We start from the raw sequence: 16,733 nt of genomic DNA, 5'->3' as shown, positions 1-16,733 counted from the left end.
CTTCTCCATGGTGTCTGTTAACCCAGCTCAAAAGCAAGACCTACACTTCAAGAAAAGCAGCAGCAGTCCTTTTTCAAGGCATGAATGTTTAAGCTATCCTATGGCCATACCCCTCCTCCAGTTATACCTCTCCTTAAGTCTTGCTCTATTTGTATCCTCAACGCCAGTCACTTACAAGGCTTTCTGCCTGTGTAGTAGCTTCTCTCAGACCCACTCCTTCATCAGGGCCCAGGTGTAAACACCCTCTTGAATGTCCACTGTTCTCTACTACCCAGTGAAAAGGGAAGAAACCTATAATCTTTCTTCCTGCAACCCTTTTCTACTCAGGGAGTCCTCCCTTCAGACTCACTCCTTCATCAGGGCCCAGGTGTAAACACTGACAGGGAGGTGTCGGGGGCAAAGGGGAAAATTGCCCGCGGCCCCAGGACCAGCCTTTCATAGGGGCTTGATGGTCTGGCCACCACCATCAAAAGAGCAGCAGTGGTGGCCAGAAGCCCCTTTAAAACAATGAAGCAGTCCTGCTCCTTGAGTAAGGGAAGGGGACAATGCCTCAGTCCAGGCAGTGCCAAGCCCTGACTGCTTTTGGCTCCACCCCTTCATTTTGGCCCTCCTCTTCTGTGGCAAAGAGCCAGGTCCCCTCCTATCTTGCACCAGGGCCTGTGGTGACTGTCATTGCCATTGTCTCGTTTTATAGCATAACACCAACTGACTTGTCAGCAAGTGGGATTGAACCCAGGACCTATGGAGTTAAGTGCATGAGCTTCTCCTGTACAAGCTAAAAGTCAGAGACTCCTGAGATAGCACTGTATAGCCTATTCATAAAGCTCTCTCAGCAGTGCCAACAGCCGCTGTAGGCCCCAGGGCAAGGTGGGAAAGGCACATTTTCTACAGCTCACATTTTATTTAGTTATGCAAGTTACCTTTAAGCAATCATGTATCCAATTATTTCAACATATGATAATGCCAGTGGGAATTGCAAACACTTTATATCCCAGCATCTTGGAAGACGTGACATTAGACAGCTAGCAAGCTTCAGCCTTCCTTTCTACAACCAGGTAAGCATTTCTTCTCTTTAAGTTTATTATTTACTGTTATGATTTGTGAAGGGAAATTTTTAAACTCCTTTGGCTATATCCAGGCCATTTTAGGATTGCATTGATTAGTCCAGCTGTCCAGAATTTTACATCCATAGAGGATTGTGTGGTTAAAATGCAATGCTGGAGCTCAGGGCTCCTGCCTCTGCCATTATGTTCCTGTCTGACTGTGGGAAGGACAGCCTTGGCAAAATTTTCACATGTGACTAAACGTAATCATTTCAACCCAGCTTTAGGTACCTAAATGAACAGCCTGATTTTCAGAAGGGCTGATCCGCACAGTTGTTTTTTTATGATAAATTATGATGCATTTATATCAACACTGGAGCAAAATTTGTCTTGCAGAGTTTATGTAAAATATTGTAGGTGTCACTGCTTCCCAGAGCATATCACATTACAACATATAATCATCAGCTCCCGAGAAATGTGTGACAAGCCAGCTTTCGATGAATAGGAAAAGAAATCTGCAGCAATTTTCTTACTTTTCCATAACTAAGCATTTTCCACTAACAATAATGCACAAACTTTTCTTCCCAACCTCAGAGGTCAGTAAATCTGTGCATATTTTTGGAAAGAGTCTGAGACAGAAATGAAATATTTAAGTAAGAAAATCCTAGGAATGAAGGAATGTAAGGGACATGGAGACTATGTCTAGATTACAGGGATTTGTCAACAAGAGTTTTGGTCAGAATATATCTTCCAACAAAACTTCTGGCTACAGATCGCAGTCAAACAGCAATCCACTCTGTCGACAGAGAGCGGACGGAGTGCTCGGCTGCTGTATCAGCCTACTGGCCAACTAGAAGCACAGCAGACAGGGCTGCCCAGTGTCCCGGAAGTCCTGACTGTTGACAGCTGGTCCCCCAGAATGTCCAGACCAGCTTTCTGTCAACAGGTCTCTGTCAAAAGAGGCATTATTCCCTGTGGGGAGCAGGGTATAGCTGTTGACAACAGTGCTGCGTTCTGTCGACTTACTGTCAACAGAAAGCCTTGAGAGTCTAGATGCTCTGTGGAAGGGGAGAGCCACTAGATCATCTATTTGCACAGCAAATAATCTCACCAGAGATGCAGAAGACACACATTCAAGTCCCTGTTCCAATTACTATTTAATTCACAAAATGTGGGACAGCTTCAAGTAGGAGATGCTCACTACCTGATAGCCTATTCGTTATGTGGTAAGAGACTCAAATGCAACTCACTGTTGCAAAGCACAAAGAAGAGGGGATTGAACCTGGGCTCCCCACAGCCGGGTAAATACCATACCATTTGGTTACAAGGTGTAAGGGAGAGCACTACCACTGAATTACTGCTCTAAAGATAGAGGAGGGCAAGGAGCAAACTATCAGCCCCCGTAACAAATCTAACCTGAAAATGTTTGTTCGCCCAAACTCTTTGGTAAAATTGTGTCAAATTCATAAGTAGTTTCAGGTCAATCTAGACTACATTTTTAGCAGATAAACTATGTCCTGGGTTTTGTATTGAATTAGGGAAGTATTAGAATACCTATCTGTGAAGAAATCAAGGGTGTTCCTTTTCAGAGATGGTTTAGATTAGAATATACTCTTCCCTTGATTCAATCCCAATTGCAAAATGTATTGCAAAATAGATGTCTGCATGTCTTACGAAGTGTTATTTCTTTTATAATACAATAAACTGATTCAGTGATACCTTATCACATGTTAATCCAGTCATTTTCTACCCATTGCCTTTGCTGCTACATAGACACCAGGGATCAAATTAGCCTCTCATTTATACCTGTGTGTATCTTAATTAACTCCTCCAAAATTATTCCTGATGTATTTGGGTACAAAAGACGGCTCAATGATCACATACAAACAAAAATCAGAACACCCAATAATCCTCTCAGGAGACCAAATTTTGACCTCACACTGCTGTAAAACATGAGTAACTTCCCTGAAATCAGATGGGGAGAGGCATCCACGTGCTTCCGTACTCCAAGAAGCTGCGCTGGTAGAAGATTTGACTGCTTTCAGTGTTGTACATTAAACACAGATGTGGAAGGGAAGGATTGTCTTATTTTCCTGAGTGGAGAGCTGGGGATTTGTCTGCTTTCTTGATGGGAATTATTTTCCCAAAAATTTGTATCCCATTTATCTCATATCTTATGAGCAAGAATTATCCCCACCTATATTAAGCAGGTGATGACCCACAGGGAGGCTAGTTATTTGTGTATACCTAGTCAGAAAGCTATTGAGAATTTCTGATGCAGTAAGAAGTTGAGATCTGAGACTGTTGAAATCTATTGATTTGGTTTATTTTTTCCTAGGCAGCTTTTCATTTTTCACAATGAGTTCTGTCAGTGAAGCAACTACCCAATTTTGCCTCGACTTCTTCAAAGTAGTGGACAAAGATTTTTCATCTCAAAATATTGTCTTTTCTCCTCCGAGTATCACAACTGCCCTGGGCATGGTCCTACTTGGTGCCGGAGGTAATACTGCCACCCAAATAAAAAAGGTAGGCATCAATTAGTTATATGTTTTATTCCTTCATTTTGTTCAACAATGGCAGACCATTCCCACATGCAATGTCTTCTAATCTCCTCAAGGCTTTTCTTTTAACCCTAAGTGTTTTCTTTCTTCAGGGGTAATATAGTTGAACAAATATCAAATGCCCTAGTTAAGGTCTCAAAGGCACTTTTATAATGAACAGAAGTGAACTTTCTGGATTTGAAAAGGTGCCTTGCAGAAGATGTAGACTGGGAACTTTATTGTAAACCCGAAATAACATCTCCAGACCAGGAGCAAGAAGATTTTCCCATCTGATCCTGATCTTGCAAACCATAACTAGAGAGTACTGTATCCAGTTCTGGGAACAACATTTCAGGAAAGATGTGGACACACTGGAGGTCTAGAAAACACGACCTGTAGTGAGGGAAGACTGAAAAAACAGAATGTATTTAGTCTCAGAAAGAGAACACTGAGATCAGACATGAGAACAGCTTTCAGGTACCTAAATGATTGTTACAAGTAGGAAGGAGAAAATTTTTCTCCTTACCCTCTGAGGATAGGACAAGAAGCAATGGGCTTCAATTATAGCATGGGAGGTTTAGGTTGGACATTAGAGCTATGTCTATATTACTGAGAACTGTCCGCAAAAGATACGCAAATTGAACACTGCATTTGCATATCTCTTGACAAGAGTTCTGTTGAGAAAGGCTTTCCCAACATTTGGCTTGTCCACACAGGGCCAAATGTCGAGAAAACCCCCTCTGCCGAGGCATCCCTTCTCCCTAGTTCCATGAGGAAGACAGGGATGTCAGCAGAATGCTCCGACATGGCAGACTTCTGCTGAGAGATCTCCAGTCTCCTGACAAAAGCCTACAGTTTGGACATAGCCTAGGCAAAACATCCATGATGGCAGGGTGGGTAAGCACTGGAGTACATTGCCTAGGGAGGCTGTGTAATCTCCATCACTGGAGATTTTTAAGAGCAAGTTAGACAAGTATCTGTCATGGATGATCTAGATGGTGCTTGGTCCCGCCATGAGTGCAGGTGACTAGACATGGTGACCTCTCAAGATCCCTTTCAGTACTAGTGTTCTATAATTCCATACATGAATGTCACCAGGTACATGAACAGTGCACAATGGCACTTGGGTGTGTTAATGTTGTGAGACTGTGGACCTATATTGCAGCTTCATTTTCCTTCCGCCGAGGCTGGTCTTTTTTTAGCCCATATGAAAGCTTGAGTCTCTCGGCCAATAGCACAGACACAGCAGAAGAAGTCATCTTCCATAAAGCCAGAGTGGCACAATTTGGAATCACAGTTTTGAAAAAGTAAATTGAGCATCTAGCCTGGCAAAAGTATTAACCTATTTCAGATCCCATCAGCCGGTATGTGTCTTGTGTTTTTGTTGGAAGGCAACTTCTATTGCTCCAGCTTGGCTTGCAGGGGAAATAGTACTAATCAAGAACCATGGGACATAAATTGAATAAGTCAGCTGTCATTACAGGAACTCTTGGATGGATATTTTGTTCTGAAGGTGAGACACGCGGCTCAGTACAATTAGCAGATGTAAAGAGATTGGCACATAAGAGGAATGGAATTGAAGCAAAACGAAACAAAACAAAAATACAGGTTCCACTCTTGCCAGCAGTGAAGTCAATGGTAAAACTCATGTCCACTTAAATACATATAGGAGCTAACTCTATATTTGAAATAAAAACACTGAATTTGTTCAATTAAATCTAGAGAACTCCGAAGGAATTTCCATGAGTCTTTGCATTGTCCCTCATGTTAAGATTTTGAAAAAAAAATACAAAGCTTTTATCCAAGTCCCAGTCATGTGATAGGATTCACCATTGCAGATTGCTGCACACCTGTGTTTATTGCTGTATTGCTGCACATTGTAAAAAAGAAAGAGGTTCAACAAACTGAATAATACAAGCAGAAATAGGAAGCAATTTCCACAATTATCGATTTAGAGCTCTCTGTCTGAGTGATTTTAAGTCGTACTCATCAAATGGTTTGCTGATTTGAATGGATGGACTGGGGCACCCATGATAAAAGTTGAGAACAGCTGCCTTTTAAAAGCCAGCAGTTCATTCCCAGCAGAAATGACAATCAATAAGTCAGAGAACTGAAGTTTCTGTGACAAGTTCAGTTTCCCTCATTGTCATAAATAAATCTTTATAGTGTAATGATGGTTGCAATGTCACATTTCTATTTCAGGTGCTTCACCTCTCTGAATTTGCAGAAAATGAAAACCCGGGAACAGGAAGCTCTTTGGAAGCAACAAGAAGCAGACCATCTCCTCCTCACCAGCTGGTGGTATGACAGAACAACTGTTGAAGTTGGAGATACTTTGGGGGATTTGAATCCAAATTCAAAATTGGTGGATGTGAAATATGTGTGCGTGCAGAGGGGGAAATGCTGTGATGGTGGGTGCTAGAAGGGAGAGGGTGAAGGCTAAAAGCATACGCACATTAGCAAAGAGTAAACTTGGGAGATATTGAAAATATAGCACAATCATATCTTTGATTTGTGGCTGCAATAATTGCCACTACAGTCACATGTGATTAGTTCAGTTTCCATCTTGCTATGTCAGTGAGCTTGCATGATTATCATGAGCACATTTCCGTCTATAAATCAGACATACAGAAAGCATTTGTAATTTTACTACGGTGAGCATTTTTCACTGTTTGACAAATTTCCATATACTATATAAATAACAAGTGGAACATCACCCAAAAGCCTGGAGTTATGTTGCCCTTATGACAAGGCTTTTTGCTTCATAGATCTCTAGACAATCAGAAAAAAGAAGTCAGAGAAAGAAATGCTAATTAAATGATCGAATCTGAGTGGTTCAACAGGGAACAATTATGAAAAAAGTCAGTCACACTCAGCCTTCTTCAGTCAGAAACTACAACAGTTTTGTTTTATTTGAAGGTGCCTGATGAGCAGTGTGATATTCCTGGAGGGATTCATTCCCAGTTCCATGACATCATCTTGGAAATCAACAGTCCCACTGCTTCTTATGAGCTGGCTGTTGCCAACAGACTATATGGAGAAAAGACTTTCCAGTTTCTTGAGGTGAGGTGCACTGGTGTTTCCGTTAATGGATTATGACGTAAGACAGAGAGGGAGGTGAACATGGTCAGTTCAGTTGAGATCCCAGTCCTGCTGACTCGGCTGGTACTTGTGTCCACTCACACAATGGGTGGAGTTGATCCCACGGAGGTACTGAATTATAGGCCAGAACAGCCAATCATCTTAAAATAAATTCATCTTATTCTGGAGTTGAATATTTAGTTAATTCTAAATTTAATTTAATTTAGTTAATTTAGTTACAGGGTCTCCAAATTTCCCTTTGGTCACACAAGCATTGAAATCTGGTCACAGGAGCACTGCAATTAGATGTGTTGTGGAGCAGTGAAGTATAATTTCTCAGTGTTTACTCATACTATTGGAATTTTGACAGTGACTGCAGGCCAGGGTCTCAGTCGTCTAGAGACTGTACAAAATTCATAGAGAGACAGTATCAGAGAGGTAGCCAAATTAGTCTGTACTGCAAAAACAATAAGAGAGACAGTATCAGAGAGGTAGCCAAATTAGTCTGTATCTTCAAAAACAATAAGAAGTCCTGTGTCCCCTTATAGACTAACAGATATTTTGGAGCATAAGCTTTTGACGGCAAAGACCCGCTTCATAAGCCTGTCCCTCAAATGTTGTTCCATACAGTACATTGTTACCTGATTTTCTTTAGCTTTTAACTATTACATTGCTTCAGCATATCGACAGCAAAATAAAATTCAAGGGGTGGCTGTGATAAAAAAAGTACACTCATCCCTCTTTAGATGAGTACTTTATTTACAAGTATACCCTTAAATGAGGGACACATATACCTACCTTTGTTCACTACATGAGTGAACTCTCCCTGCTAATATGAGCCTTGACCCCCTCCCCCCGGCTCCAACCTGCTGCAGCTTGACCGCTGCTGGCCATGTCCTCAGCCTGAAACCCTGCTGGCCCTGCAGCCCCAACCTGCTGTAGTCTGAATCCCCTGCCGGTCCTACAGCCCCAACCCACCATAGCCTGAATCCCGCCCCCGCCAACCCCACACACCCAAACCGCCACAACCTAACCCTCCCACCGGCCCCGCAGACCCCAAACAGCCTCAGCCTGAAACCCCACAAGCCCTGCATACCTAACCCACCGCAGTCTGAATCCCCCACCGGCCCCGCACACCCAAACCGCCACAGCCTTAACACCCCTGCCAGCCCGCACACCCAACCTGCAGCAGCCTTAATCCCCCTGCCCGCCAGCCCCACAGACCCGCCACCAGATTTTTACTCTCCCTCCCGCTCATGGCCCCAAATTGCTCCCAGCCTTTAACCTTCCGCAGCCCTCCCACCCTCAACTGAAGGTTCACTTACCTTTCAAAAGCAGCGCCACACGCTGCCACTCCTTCACCAAGTTAGGAGCACTAGGAACCAATCAGAGGCTTTTACATGTATTTTAATGGGACTTTAGTAGGAGTTTTCGCCTATGAGCAGAAAGTTGGGAACCAGTTGTGCTCGTATAGTGAGGGATGAGTGTAACTCTTTAATCACGGCACCAGGTTACTCGGTAGGTACATATTCAGAATTATAGCTGCTTATCTGACTCAAAAAATTTAGATTTAATATATTCTATTATTGTTAGCACGTTAGAAGCAACACAGTGTTAGGAAAGTGATATAGATTTACTGTCTCATGCATCTTCAATAGAATTACTATGTCCTGGGATTAATTATTCCTTTACAATGTTTCATGCTACATTTTAACCAATTCATTTCACTTTATTAACAAAGCCTCACACAGTGCTTTGCGTGAAATTTCACAGGACCCAAAATGTTCACAAATCAGCTTTCAAAATTTACATCTAGTTTTAAATTTCTTGCAGATTGCACACACCTTTGTCTGTCTTGGCTGGTGAGAAAAGAAGATACATTAAGGGGCCATGGTCCATAGACATTCATGAATTACACAAAAAAAATGCAGTCACTGATACACTATGTTAGACAGGGATAGAAGTGGTCAGAGTCAGACATAAGAGGTTCTACCTCTAGGATAAATTCAGGCTTCTACCTGTAGAACTGTCAGAAAGACCTATAATGGGTTCTGTTCTTGTTCTGTACAGTAGTCCACCCAGAACAGAAAGTAAAAGTGAGAGGACTAGCAATTGCAAGAAGAGGCAGATTTTTTCATATCTTGCTACAGAACGAGAGTAGTAAAAGCCCTATATAAGATTGGTCTCCCACTCCTTTAGGGCATTTAATGATTATGAGAGGACCTGTGAAAATCAGATATTCTGTTTATTCAAGTGTGACCTAGGTTCATCCTCCTTTGTGTAACCAGAACCTGATGTTCTGTAAATGTCTATTGCATCTAAATAAAAGTCAGTAACTCCGTCTTACATAACAAGATCATATGTGAATGCATATACCAGCTTTGTCAAAGCAAAACTATTTAAATCTGGTGAGTATTAATTATTTGTACCATAGTGAAACCTAGGAGCCCAACCCTGGACAGGCCCCTGCTGAGCTAGAATGCTGTAGAAATATAGTAAAAAATAGACTCTGCCCCCAAACTTGCAATATAAACAGAGGCGACACAGAGGTAGGAGAAAAGCAGTATCACTATCCTTAGTCTGCAGACGGGGAACTGAGGCACAAAGATTAAATGACGCTACTGAGTTCACACAATGAATCTGTGTCAGTGACGTTTATCAGCTGGTGGAACCTGAAGAAGCTTCAGTGTTTGACTGTGCAATGGACTGGGTCTCCTTATCCCCTGTGGTGTGAGTTTTCCCTGTCAAGCTCTCCTTTGCCTTGAGGTGGTGAGATCTACGACAATGAGTCCTCTAAGTGGCCAGAGTCAATATAGTTACCCTGATTCACAAGCTGGTGCAGCTTGGCAGCTGGTGTTGATGGAGAGTCAGCAGGACTCCAACAGAAACACACCAGCTTCCCCCTGGACTATTGCTAGTGCCTCCCTGCCTCAGCCATATCTTCTGGAACTGTAGTCAAGGTATTGTTGGCATGGCCAGATTTACACCTTATTTATTCCTAGGCTCAGTACCTTCAGCGCTCCCTTTTCCCACGGCTGACATTTATGTTGCACTGTTTTAGAGAGTTACAGTGTGCCTAGGCATGTGCCTACCAGGCATAATGGGAAATCCAGAACTGATCATGAGCTCTCCTGGGTTTCAGCACACTCAGGTCTTGGTCGCTCTGATCCTTCTTGGATGTCCACATGTAGTTGGGCACTGGTCTGAACCTCTGTGACTTTGGCTTCTACAGTCGGGGTTCCATCTGCTTCTGGACTGGAGAGGGCAAGTAACATCCTTCCTCCTTAGCAGTCATCTCTGACCAAGCTGGGGTGCTCCCTTTTCTACTAGTGTTGAATCTGGAGTGTTCAGCAGATTTGTGTTAGCATGGCTTCCTCGCCAACAGGGAGGTGCTAAACCTTCCACATGCAGCACAGACTGAGTTCACCTCACCACAGTCTGCTTTGTGCTTAATTTCCAAACCTAGGAAGCCTTTTCTCCTTATGCTTTACCCAACTGGTACAGTTCATTCTGCTCGTCCACCCTATTTGTAGCGTGTACAAAAACAGCTGTGCAGTGTTGCAGAATTTGGAAATAGGCATATTTTATTTTAAGCAGCACACAGGCTAAAAAAGAGACCTGTTTTCTAATGCATTGTTCTGTCATTATCTCTTACAGCAATATCTGTACTGCCTACAAAAGTTATACCAGGCTGAGTTGAAATCAGCTGATTTTAAGAATGCAAGAGAGGAAACCAGGGAGCAGATAAATTTGTGGGTTGAAAGCTTTACAAATGGTAAGGACAAGTTTGCTGCTGGTTGGTATTTCTTGGCATTTAATCAAAACCAGTGAGGAGTTTAAAAATGGACAAAGTGCTTAAAAACCTGGAGGAGAAAAATGTTTCTGCTTGCGTGTGCCCAGTATGGAACTACAGTGGCAGCTGTCCAGGATTTGACTACTTGAGTTACATAGAACTAGAGGCTATCAGCCTTTCAGGGCTTTCAGTCTTACATTTTTCATGTGTGCCCAGTACCAGGGTTACAGTCTTACACATAGGGACATACAGCACAAGAATTACAATCTGTCAAAACAAACTAATTTCTCTCCATTTGTTTAAGGTAAAATCAAGAACCTCTTTGCTCCAGACACACTTTCTGTTGATACTGTGTTAGTCCTTGTGAACGCTGTCTACTTCAAGGGAAAATGGGCAGTGGAATTTGAGAAAGAGCGCACCACGGAAAGCCCTTTTTGGATTAACGAGGTAGATTACAGAACTACACATATCACATCATTGCTCCTATTACTTTACATGCCTGGCAGACTGCAAGGAACTACTGGGGTATATTGGTCTTTAAATCTAGAGCTCCATTCTGGCCTAGGTACCAGCTCTGGGGTGGAGAGGGAGCTGTTTCCCAAAGCTTCTGCTAGAAAAGTGCACCATGCCCGACACAGGTGCAATGCCACACACAGGGGAAACCAGTGTATAAGAAGCTTCAGCATCTGCCCCTCCACGGCCTGTCAGCTCTGCCAGCAGGAGTGGAAATGGTCATGACATAGCCCTACTTTCTCCTCTTTTCCTCTGAGGTTGCGAGTGCAGTTAGATTCACTTGTATATTTTTGCACTCATGTGATCAAATACTGACAGGGCCCTGAACCAAGGCCTAGCATAAAGATGCTTCTTGTACCTTTCTCCACTCTGTATCTAACTGGGATCAATCCCAGGTCTGTCCTCTGATCATTTTCTACATAGCTCCTTAGCTTGTTTGCTTTGTATCCATACCTACAATGAGCTATTCTGCTGCCATGTGTACCATGACTGACCCCAACAGATCCATATCACCTGTGTTCTGCTTTTGCATTCTGTCACTAGATTGATTTCCCTCCTCCTATTTCTCATTAGGGTTAAATATTGATACTGGGATTTTTTATTTAAGGTTACATTCTGTATCCTGCCCCTGTGATATTCTACCACGTGTTGTGTGTTCAATGAATATAATATATACATGCTGGTGTATAAGATCCATGGTATCTCAGCTTTTGAGGGGCACCAAAGAACTGTCCTGGTGGAATTTTGAATCTTGGGGATGGGCTTTATGGGGTTTCCTAGTGGCATCTCCTCCCAGTAGTTCACACAGGCCCCTTTATCTTGATATGCATCTGGAGAAAAAAAAAACTTTTCTTTGGAAGGAGTTGATCTGTCCCTGAACAACCACTGCTGCATTTAGGTCCAAGTGAAGACAGAATACAATAAAATAGTATAGGTTGTAGGTGCCTTACTTGTTATTCTTTGTCATTGCTTTCAGACTACAAGCAAGCCTGTGCAAATGATGCACCGTAAGGGCAAGTATAACATAGCTTCAATAAAGGAGCACGATTGTCAGGTGCTTGAACTCCCATACAAGAATTGCGAGCTGAGTATGTATATAGTGCTACCAAGAGAATATACGGGTCTAACACAGGTAAAGTTACCTATGATGACATGCGAACCTTATAACCAGTATATGAACATGGCAATGTCTTGTGTATCTCTGATCATCTGGCAAGATAGCATAGAACAAAATTACCTTTCTTCCTCCTAGTTGCAGAGTATACAATATATTAAATAGTAAACCTGAGGGCAGGCTGCTGTGTTGTTCCTGTGTCTACAGAATTTTCAGAAAACAAACTAGTATCCATCTTTTTATTTTAAATATATGGGCCAGTGGTAGCGTAATCAATGCATAATAGGTACACTTTTATATCACTGCCCTTTCTAAACAGTCAAAGCCGACACAGACTAGTCTAAAAAAAGTAAATAATAAACACAATCACTATATGTAATAAATGTGCAGATCCACAGAGGCTGTCTGCCACATATTGTTGCAAGACAACATCTGATCCAGCTCCCTGACCCTTCTCTAATACGATTCAGTTGCAAAAGTGCCATGGACTTCACTGGTGCAGGATCAAGTTCTTTACTTTAATTGTAGAGGCCTGGGCACTGAAGATAAAATTTCACCCTTGACTCCCACTGGAGACCCAGCCTCGTAGGGATTACATTGACATGGACTATAAACTCTTCTTTTCACACATTGGACAAACCTTTATTTGGAGATCATTAGGGTGCAGCTAAAAGGAGATCAAAGCCCTCCAGGCTGAGGGGCTAAAAGCTGCTGTGCAGGCACTGTGGCTTACAGGGGAGCCTGAACTCCAGGAGCCTGTGAGGGTGAAGGGTCCTAAGGCTGAGGTTCCAGCCTGTGCCCAGATGTCCACAAAGCAGTTTTGCCGCTCTGGGACCAACTGTGGAGTTTTATCCCTTTGTAAATGTTTTCTTAGTGAATTTCATGCTACTGACTCCGATGGGTTTGTAAGAATCATGACTGTCATGGTCACCACCATGTGAGTGAATGTCACTTTTCCTATCTTCTCACGCAGTTCAGTGTCTTGTTGATTTTGATGCATAACTACACGATTCTGATGCCTATGTATCTTTGCAGTTGGAAAAGGAACTTACCAATGATAAACTAACAACTTGGATCAGTCCTGACTATATGGAAACAGATAAATTGGACGTGTTTCTTCCTCGGTTCAAAATTGAGACCACTGCTCAACTCACCCAATATTTAAAGGATTTGGGAATGACTGATTTATTTAGCTCATATTCAGATTTGTCTGGAATAGCAGAACAAGGTGACTTGTTTGTCAGTGAAGCTGTCCATAAAGCTTATATAGAGGTCAATGAAGAGGGCACTGAGGCAACAGCTGCAACTGGAATCACCGTTGATGTGACTTCATTGGGATCTCAGTTTGTGGCTGATCACCCATTCCTCTTCTTTATCAGACATCAAAAAACCAAGTGCATTCTCTTCTATGGTAGAGTCTCTTCTCCTGAAAATCTCTAATTAACATGAAATCCTGGACCATAGAAGCATGATATGGAAAACACAATGGAAATGTATATTTTCTTTTTTTTCTCTCTCTCTCTTTTCCTTCTACTGTCTTATGCTAGTGACTCGGTAGTTCTGGATGAAAATGCATACCATACTCAGGACTCACATGACATTCTTTTGATGACCAACTCTTACAATGTCTGCTGTTTCTCTCCCACACAAGCTAGCTTCTGGTTCCTGCTTAAAGAGTGTCCCATTCTCTGAGCATCTGAGGAAAGGCACCATTGTTAAGGTTCAGCTCACTAGAAATCACCTTGAATCAAAGCTTTGATCATAAGCAGTGAAATGAAGAGCTATGGACTTTTTTTTAATCATTCCATACTGAACGGTATTGTCACAAACACGGAACAAAGTCTTGCTCTGGAGAAGTTGGCTCAAAGTTGCAACAGTGCAACAGCAAAGAATCAGGCTCAGTGTTCTCAGTTGTTGTTATTTCCCTTCTGCCCCCTGTACACACAGAAAGTGGTGCTGACTTAATAAGTAATCCTGCTGAAACAAGTAGGAATACCATGAAGAAGGCGCCTCTCAGCAGGATGTGGAGAAGGGAGGAAAGAGACTCTGATCCATTAATACTCGGATATAAAGTTAACACTTTACGCTGATACCAACTCCTAGCTAGGGTCGCTGTGGGAACTTTGTACTTCCTGACACCTGCATGTAAAAGTAACAATAATGCTGCTGTGACCCAGAACTTCTTACTGAGTCTTGCTCATCAAAAGAATGGCATGTCACCAACAAAGAAAAGAAATGGGGACTTTTCGTCAGACAAGAGATGTTAAGCCATCTATTTCATTACATGCAAACTGAGCGTTGCCATTCACAATAGGTCGCCTTTCAACAGTCTGAAGTGAATGCAAATGAAGATTGTTAGATGTCCAGAAAGAAACTCATAGGAAGAAAAAAGTAGGGAGGGAGAACCTTATGCTGAGGTGCTCTTCAAAGATTTATTCCACTATATTGTGGGGGGTGGGAGGGGCAAAGAAGACACCCACACATCCCTCACCTAGGAAGCAAATGGATAGCAGGGTTGCTTCTTGAAAGTATATCTCAGCCACGCTTGTCTGAAAACGATGGAAAGAACTTTGGGTGAAATAAGTTTCTTTACCAGGAGGTCAACCTGTTAGCTAAATTTAACTAGTCTGTAGAAAGAGCATTATTTTGCTTCATATGTAACCATATGATTCCAATATTTTTGCTTGCTATTATTTGACTCTGTCGTCTTTGATAATAAATGTATTCTTGTTTTCACTATCAACACATCTAAGTGCTGTGCTGCTAAGTAAAGTGATGATCCTGAATGAATCTTACAGGCTGGCGTGGGCTGTTTGACTGCCAATGGCAAGGCCAGGTATTTCAGTGAATGAGGGACCAGATACATCAGGGATCACTCTGGGCACGCGAGGTTAATTTGAGTCTATCACTATTTGTGCAGAGAGAACAAATGCCTGAAGGAACCTGAAGAGCAGTGCTTGTATTGCCAGAGGCTGGTGGTTTCCCATAGCTGATCCAGAGCAGGAACAAACATGATTTCTTTTTGTTAGGAGCACGTGGTGGTGAGAGGTTACATATTTTGTCATTTTCGATAGTGGCAGGGAAATAAGCCAAGCAGAAGTTGAAGATGTACCAATATGCATTCACAGAAGACAGAAGAAACTAGAGTCTAACATATTGCGAGTGGTCACATGGGGATAGACAGCATATAGATCCCCATTCCAGTCAGTGTTTGGCCGTTCACTGATGTACCACTGACTGCAATAGGAGCCAAGCCTGGGCTAAGAACGCATTTAAGTGCTGTCAGAATACAGATGCCCTCCTGGGGGCCCAGTCGTACACCTGCTGCTAAGCGTTCTTAAGTGGGCAAGTGAATGCTTAGGTCACAATCCCCTCCTTCATCTGAACTCCCTTCCAGACCTCACACTCCCTCCTGCTCCCCAATCCCTTACCTCAAGCTCCTTGTCACCCCCAACCTCAATCCCACCCCCCGCACCTCCACCATTAATATTACAGAAGAGTGCAGCCCTCGACCACTTACTGAATTCTTGGAGTGCCACCTTCATCCAAAAATTATTGCCCACCCTGCTTTAGGTTACAGTGTGCTACATGGACAATGTCATGTACAATACTGGTCATCCATCTGCCAGCTTCCAGCCCTGCCAGATTCTTCTTACACACTACTGTCCTATCAGGCTTCTCCATGGAGTCTGCTAACCCAATCCAAAAGCAAAACATAAATTTCAAGGAAAGCAACAAAGGGCTTGAACTTTTAATCCAGCCTATGTCCAGCACCCTATCCCTACACTTCAGCTCTCCATTCTTCTGCAGAGTGCTCACTCTGGAAGACTACCATGCCCTTCAGTCTGGGCCTGTTTAGATCCTCAACTCCTCAGCTTTCTGCCTGTGGGTATCCTTCTTTCAGGCTCACTTCAGGATTCCCCTTCACTTCTGTTCCCTCTTCCATCAGGGCCAGAGTATAAATGGTGATGGCACCCGTAGAAAGATAAACCATATGTTGAGGAATAGTGGAAAGGGCAGAAGTTTTAAATGGAGAGGAGAAAGAGATACAAGGAAGCCTGAGAAAACAGGTCTCATATTAGGGATTTTTCACAAATTTGTACCAGCTTCCTCCATCCTCCATGACAGTCTATCACCTCCTGCTACCCATCCCTCATCTTCACTAATCTATTCCATTTCCTCAGTCCTAAAACAGTTGCCATGTCATATGGACTAATCAGTTGTACAAATATACAAAGGAAAAAGACTGCCTCGGCAGGAGAACTGGTCAGCTGACTCAGATGAAGCTGGGCTAGCCCAGTGGCTGATTTCAGACCCACAGCCAGTCATTGGGAGCCAAAGCCAAGGGTAAAACTGGAAGGCAGGACGGGGTGTCGGAGCCAGGAGGTAAGCTGGAGTCAGGAGCCATTGCTGAGAGTCAAGCTAGAAGTCAGGAGTTGGCGCGCACAGGGCAGCAGCCAAGGAGGAGCTCAATGCAGGGCAGCGGCAAGGCTGGATGCGAGGCAGGAGCAGCAGGAACAAGGTAACAAAGGAGCAGGCATGGCTATGGGCATGAATGTTAAGCTGCTCCTTCTGGCTTATGTGCCAGCCTGCTGCCCTCTGGAGCCTGTCAGGTTATGTGACTGATCCTGCAGCCTGTCACAGACCAG

The 16,733-nt window shown here is 43.1% G+C and overlaps 1 protein-coding gene across 1 annotated transcript; it reads left to right on the top strand.

The window, feature by feature from the left end:
- The first annotated feature begins 3,401 nt into the window (after positions 1-3,401).
- On the top strand, positions 3,402-13,524 carry LOC142009550 (serpin B4-like). Its single transcript, XM_074987771.1, has 7 exons — positions 3,402-3,569; positions 5,786-5,881; positions 6,503-6,646; positions 10,322-10,439; positions 10,762-10,904; positions 11,947-12,102; positions 13,120-13,524. The coding sequence occupies exons 1-7, from the start codon at positions 3,402-3,404 to the stop codon at positions 13,522-13,524; spliced, it is 1,230 nt and encodes a 409-aa protein (XP_074843872.1).
- Positions 13,525-16,733: the final 3,209 nt, after the last annotated feature.

Source organism: Carettochelys insculpta, chromosome 2 (assembly GCF_033958435.1).
Source record: "Carettochelys insculpta isolate YL-2023 chromosome 2, ASM3395843v1, whole genome shotgun sequence".
Classification (NCBI taxonomy): Eukaryota; Metazoa; Chordata; order Testudines; family Carettochelyidae; genus Carettochelys; species Carettochelys insculpta.
The sequence above is the reverse complement of the archived record's forward strand: the minus strand, read 5'-3'. Positions and strand labels throughout refer to the sequence as shown.